The sequence below is a fragment of the Oncorhynchus keta genome, chromosome 6 (assembly GCF_023373465.1).
Source record: "Oncorhynchus keta strain PuntledgeMale-10-30-2019 chromosome 6, Oket_V2, whole genome shotgun sequence".
NCBI classification, from domain to species: Eukaryota; Metazoa; Chordata; class Actinopteri; order Salmoniformes; family Salmonidae; genus Oncorhynchus; species Oncorhynchus keta.
The window spans coordinates 18,256,885-18,263,979 of NC_068426.1; the positions used below are offsets into that span (position 1 = coordinate 18,256,885).

The 7,095-nt window shown below is 40.9% G+C and overlaps 1 protein-coding gene across 2 annotated transcripts in view; it reads right to left on the reverse strand.

Moving 5' to 3' along the window:
- The window catches only part of LOC118385145 (transmembrane protein 164-like), a 36,121-nt gene extending 29,452 nt beyond the window's left edge, over positions 1-6,669 (reverse strand). Inside the window, exon 1 of one of the 2 annotated variants that reach the window (XM_035772039.2) lies at positions 5,511-6,663. In XM_035772039.2, the coding sequence (XP_035627932.1) occupies positions 5,511-5,873 (363 nt within the window). In that variant the 5' untranslated portion in view covers positions 5,874-6,663. Of the gene's footprint in view, positions 1-5,510 lie in introns of both variants that reach the window. The other variant, XM_035772040.2, reaches the window with a different exon arrangement.
- Positions 6,670-7,095: the final 426 nt, after the last annotated feature.

Here is a 7,095-nt window from a genome sequence, read left to right on the forward strand (position 1 = left end):
TTTTGACTGACTGAGAAACACTGCCTGCCTGTCTGGTCCCGACTCATTCATTACTATGGGACAGCTGGAGATCGAATTTGAATATTGAAACAATGTTCCAAATGTCAGAGACCAACTAAGGCTTACACAAATCTCCGCTATTGAAAACTAAATGTTAGTCTAAAAGAAATATGAGATCATGTCTGGATGCTTTTTATAGTAGAGATCAAGTTTATAAATTGACTGGCTGGGCTGATGAGACAGTGGATTGAGTAACAGAGTAAATTTACAGAGTAAATAGGCATTTTAACATCATAGATTTAGCCGGTGGTAATTTGTGGAATAGACACCGGCTAGAATACGGTTTTCACCCATCAGCATTCAGGATTAGAACCATCCATTGTGTAAATAGTGCATAATGTGCTGGAACAGAGAGAGACAATCTTTGTATACGGACCGATTAATCGGAATGGCCGATTAATTGGGGCCGATTTCGAGTTTTCATAATCGGTCAGCTGTATTATTGGACACCGATTTGCCGATTTTTTTTTTTTTACACCTTTATTTAACTAGTCAAGTCAGTTAAGAACACATTCTTATTTTCAATGACGGAATAGGAACGGTGGGTTAACTGCCTTGCTCAGGGGCAGAACGACAGGTTTTTACCTTGTCAGCTCGGGGATTCGTTTTTGCAACCTTCCGGTTACTAGTTCAACGCTCTAACCACCTGCCTTACATTGCACTCCACGAGGAGCCTACGTGGCAGGCTGACTACCTGTTACACGAGGGCAGCAAGAAGCCAAGGTAAGTTGCTAGCTAGCATTAAACTTATCTTATAAAAAACAATCAATCTTAACATAATCACTAGTTAAACTAGTAATATCAACCACCATGTGTAGTTATCTAGCATGTCCTGCATTGCATATAATCGATGCGGTGCCTGTTCATTTCTCATCGAATCACAGCCTTCTTTGAGAAACAGGTGACGATTTAACAAGCGCATTGTTAAAATGTATTTGATTTATTTCACCTTTATTTAACCAGGTAGGCAAGTTGAGAACAAGTTCTCATTTACAATTGCGACCTGGCCAAGATAAAGCAAAGCAGTTCGACACATACAACGACAAAGTTACACATGGAGTAAAACAAACATACAGTCAATAATACAGTATAAACAAGTCTATATATGATGTGAGCAAATGAGGTGAGATAAGGGAGGTAAAGGCAAAAAAGGCCATGGTGGCAAAGTAAATACAATATAGCAAGTAAAACACTGGAATGGAAGATTTGCAATGGAAGAATGTGCAAAGTAGAAATAAAAATAATGGGGTGCAAAGGAGCAAAATAAATTAATTTAAGTATTACAGTAGGGAAAGAGGTAGTTGTTTGGGCTAAATTATACGTGGGCTATGTACAGGTGCAGTAATCTGTGAGCTGCTCTGACAGTTGGTGCTTAAAGCTAGTGAGGGAGATAAGTGTTTCCAGTTTCAGAGATTTTTGTAGTTCATTCCAGTCATTGGCAGCAGAGAACTGGAAGGAGAGGCGGCCAAAGAAAGAATTGTTTTTGGGGGTGACTAGAGAGATATACCTGCTGGAGCGTGTGCTACAGGTGGGAGATGCTATGGTGACCAGTGAGCTGAGATAAGGGGGGACTTTACCTAGCAGGGTCTTGTAGATGACATGGAGCCAGTGGGTTTGGCGACGAGTATGAAGCGAGGGCCAGCCAACGAGAGCGTACAGGTCGCAATGGTGGGTAGTATATGGGGCTTTGGTGACAAAACGGATTGCACTGTGATAGACTGCATCCAATTTGTTGAGTAGGGTATTGGAGGCTATTTTGTAAATGACATCGCCAAAGTCGAGGATTGGTAGGATGGTCAGTTTTACAAGGGTATGTTTGGCAGCATGAGTGAAGGATGCTTTGTTGCGAAATAGGAAGCCAATTCTAGATTTAACTTTGGATTGGATGAGTTTGACATGGGTCTGGAAGGAGAGTTTACAGTCTAACCAGACACCTAAGTATTTGTAGTTGTCCACGTATTCTAAGTCAGAGCCGTCCAGAGTAGTGATGTTGGACAGGCGGGCAGGTGCATGTAGCGATCGGTTGAAGAGCATGCATTTAGTTTTACTTGTATTTAAGAGCAATTGGAGGCCACGGAAGGAGAGTTGTATGGCATTGAAGCTTGCCTGGAGGGTTGTTAACACAGTGTCCAAAGAAGGGCCAGAAGTATACAGAATGGTGTCGTCTGCGTAGAGGTGGATCAGAGATTCACCAGCAGCAAGAGCGACCTCATTGATGTATACAGAGAAGAGAGTCGGTCCAAGAATTGAACCCTGTGGCACCCCCATAGACTGCCAGAGGTCCGGACAGCAGACCCTCCGATTTGACACACTGAACTCTATCAGAGAAGTAGTTGGTGAACCAGGCGAGGCAATCATTTGAGAAACCAAGGCTGTCGAGTCTGCCGATGAGGATGTGGTGATTGACAGAGTCGAAAGCCTTGGCCAGATCAATGAATACGGCTGCACAGTAATGTTTCTTATCGATGGCGGTTAAGATATCGTTTAGGACCTTGAGCGTGGCTGAGGTGCACCCATGACCAGCTCTGAAACCAGATTGCATAGCAGAGAAGGTATGGTGAGATTCAAAATGGTCGGTAATCTGTTTGTTGACTTGGCTTTCGAAGACCTTAGAAAGGCATGGTAGGATAGATATGAGGGAAAAAAATTGGTCGTTGCACCAATGTACCTAACCAATCTAGTTCCATGTGTATGTGACAAATACATTTTGATTTGATAACCATCAATGCCTTTCTTTAAAATCAATACACAAGTATATATTTTTGAACCTGCATATTTAGCTAATATTGCCTGTTAACATGAATTTATTTTAACTAGGGAAATTGTCACTTCTCTTGCGTTCCGTGCAAGCAGTCACGGTATATGCAGCAGTTTGGGCCGCCTGGCTCATTCTGAACTGTGTGAAGTCCATTTATTCCTAACAAAGGCAGTAATTAATTTGCCATAATTGTACATAATTATGACATAACATTGAAGGTTGTGCAATGCAACAGAAATATTTAGACTTAGGGATGCCACCTGTTAGATAAAATACGGAACGGTTCCGTATTTCACTGTAAGAATAACAGTTTTGTTTTCGAAATGATAGTTTCCAGATTCGACCATATTAATGACCAAAGGCTTGTATTTCTGTGTGTTATTATGTTATAATTAAGTCTATGATTTGATATTTGATAGAACAGTCTGACTGAGCGATGGTAGGCAGAGGGCTCGTAAGCATTCTTTCAAACAGTACTTTCGTGCGTTTGCCAGCAGCTCTTCGCAATTCTTCAAGCATTGAGCTGTTTATGACTTCAAGCCTATCAACTCCCGAGATTAGGCTGGTGTAACCGATGTGAAATGGCTAGCTAGTTAGCGGGGTGTGTGCTAATAGCTTTTCAAACGTCACTTGCTCTGAGACTTGGAGTGGTTGTTCCCCTTGCTCTCCATGGGTAACGCTGCTTCGAAGGTGGCTGTTGTCGATGTGTTCCTGGTTCGAGCGAGGAGAGGGACGGAAGCTATACTGTTACACTGGCAATATTAAAGTGCCTATAAGAACATCCAATAGTCAAAGGTATATGAAATACAAATCGTATAGAGAGAAAGTCCTATAATTCCTATAATAACTACAACCTAAAACTTCTTACCTGGGAATATTGAAGACTCATGTTAAAAGGAACCACCAGCTATCATATGTTCTCATGTTCTGAGCAAGGAACTTAAACGTTAGCTTTTTTACATGGCACATATTGCACTTTTACGTTCTTCGCCAACACTTTGTTTTTGCATTATTTAAACATGTTTCATTATTTATTTGAGGCTAAATTGATATTATTGATGTATTATATGAATTTAAAATAAGTGTTCTTTCAGTATTGTTGTAATTGTCATTATTACAAATAAATGTAAACATTTTTAAAAATTGGCCGATTAATCGGTATAGGCTTTTTTGGGTCCTCCAATAATCGGTATCGGTGTTGAAAAATCATAGTCGGTTGACCTCTAGTGTGGATCAGAAAACCAGTCAGTATCTGGTTATGGGTATATGCATAATTTGCCTGATGCAGCTCGACACATCCTTTGCATAGAGTTGATCAGGCTGTTGATTGTGGCCGGTGTATCGTTGTCCCACTCCTCTCCATTGGCTGTGCAAAGTTGCTAGATATTGGCGGAAACTGGAACATGCGGTCGTACACGTCTAGGACATTTTCAGCTTCCAGGAAGTGTTTACAGATCCTTGAGACATGGCACCATCTATCATCATGCTGAAACATGAGGTGATTGAAGCAGATGAATGGTACAACAATGGGCCTCAGGATCTCGTTACAGTATCTCTGTGCATTCAAATTGCCATCGATAAAACGTAATTGTGTTAGTTGTCTGTACCTTATGACTACCCATACCATAACCCCAACATGAGGCACTCACATCAGCAAGCCACTCGCCCAGACAACGCCATACATGTGGTCTGTGGTTGCGAGGCCAGTTGGATGTACTGCCAAATTCTCTAAATGACGTTGGAGGAGGCTTATGGTAGAGTAATGAACATTCAATTATCTGGCAACAGCTCTGGTGGAAATCCTGCTGTCAGCATGCCAATAGTACACTCCCTCAAAACTTGAGACATCTGTGGCATTGTGTTGTGTGACAATATTGCACATTTTAGAGTTGCCTGTTATTTCCCCAGCACAAGATGCATCTGTGTAATAATCATGCTATTTAATCAGAATCTTGATATTCCACACCTGTCAAGTGGATGGATTATCTTGGCAAAGGAGAAATACTCACTAACAGGGATGAAAACAAATGTGCACAAAAGTTTACCGAAATAAGCTTGTTGTGTTTGTTCCTAAAATGTCTAGGATTTTTTAATACAGCTCATAAAACATGCGACCAACACTTTACATGTTGTGCTTATAATTTTTGTTCAGTGTACATTGAGTAAGTCTACTCTACACAGAAATGCTCAATGCACATTCAACACTAAAACAACAAGTTCACACTTCAAATGTGAGATACGAGTCCCCAAAAGACAAAAGTAACTTTAACGGGCAATCAACAGTTGAAACCATAGCCAAGTCCCGGTTTCCGTAAAAAAATTAGGGATGGCGCTGGAGAAATGTAACCACTCAAATTTAAAGACAGCGCTATGGATGAAGGACTGACCATCCATGATATCAAAACTATAGTTTTAACCATGTTTGGAGGCTATAGTGGTTGTTTACAAACATTTGAGAAAAACATGGGTCAAGTTTTGCTTCTGATGGGTTACAACATTTATCGAGTCATTTAGAAGTTACATTTAGAAGTTACATTCTTCAAGAATCAAATGGGTGGGTACACATCATTCATGTATACATGCAACAGCAGATTGCCCCTTTAAAAGTACGTTTAAATCCTGTGTGAATAACACCATGTATGTTTGCAAAAAGTGGTCGTTGCTAGTATTCCCAGCCTTGTAGCAATCTTACCTGCAACATGGTCACAACATGACAAGGATTCAGTAGGTATATCACTGTCTTTTTGGCGAATTTGAATCCAACCTCAACTCCAAACGTCATACACAAAGCAACCAGCAACAGGTTCTTGCCCAAACTGTCCTCTTTTATGCTTGGACCATCTTTCGTTATCTCGTTGAGTTCGTTAGAAATTTTGATTTTCCTCAGTGCGACGACAACTTCCACGATGGAAATCAGAACCATGACAAAACTCTCGCCGAGACGTTGTTGGGGTGCAAGAAAGGCGGCACATTCTGGACCCCCGTTGCCTTCAAACTTCGGGTCCACGCCGCCATACAACCAGTCTAAAAGACTGTAAATGTTATATCTAGACATATTCCTCTTCTCGTTTTGGAAAAGGTAAGAACAAGACGGACATAAAAGATAGTACACTGACTTCTTGTTGAAACATGAACTGCAGTATTTCACCCTGGCAGTGATCTCTATAAAGAACGCAGAAATGTACACCACAGCTGCCACCGCCTCCTATTCTTGACAAGTAGACGTAGAGTACTAGTAGAAATTCAGCTAGCTAGACTGCGTGGACTGTAACTCGGAGGCCGCCAGTGCGAGACCAAATTGCAGTGTGGGAGTAGCTACTTCTCAATCATATGGAAACCTGGTCATTCATATTAAAGCTATGGTTGTACCCCCGTGTACAAACAAGTAACCACGTGATTAGCTACCGGCATGTCGACCAAGTCACCTATTTGCAGTGGCATTTTAGGCGTTTAGCTATTCATTAGTTGCAAGAAATTAGGTTAGCTAGCTGGCAGCAGCATCCAAAGATATGGCTACGAGTAAGATAAATAGTAGAAAATTCAACAGTCCAGTTGTAGTTCTTATGTTGCTCTATCTCATCAAGAGAGGTCATCGTTGGTCCCCAGTTGCACTATTCAAACCAACCATTTATCACAAGCCAGCAGAATCGCGAAGATTTAACATCGTTCGATCAAGCACGAGACTGTGAAGGTAGCTTACTAACTGGTTACATTACAACTGATATACGAGTCCACGTGCGTTGTAACATACGGTTCTTGCTGCCTATATCGCCGTTTTCTTTCAGATATGTTTGTACATTACTTCCTACGGGATAGTTGCGTTTAAACCCCGCCTTTTTCAGTTAACCCCTGACTACTAGACCCCCTTTGTATACAGATGTCTATACATTTACAATCTGCCGTATCTGATATGTGTAAAAAAAAAAAACAACATTCATTGACAATAACAAGTGTTCTGTATTTATGGAACAGCTTGCCCTGTCACGTAAGAGCGGTAAACACCATTGAGGTTTTAAAATGTAGTTTGAGATGGAAACCAAACTATTAAACTGTGCAAATAAAATCTATCATTATTATTTCAGTCAACAATAAGTGACATTTTAATGGACCTGTGCTGGGTGTAGCTCTCGCAGTATCTCATTAATATAAGTGCAGGCTCGCCCTCTAGTGGTTTTTCATCACAGCTGAAGAAGTGACCCCAGGAAATTTGATAGGGGTACATATCAGCACATAGAGAACAATTAGCCAGATATTTTACTGAATGTATACATGTGAAG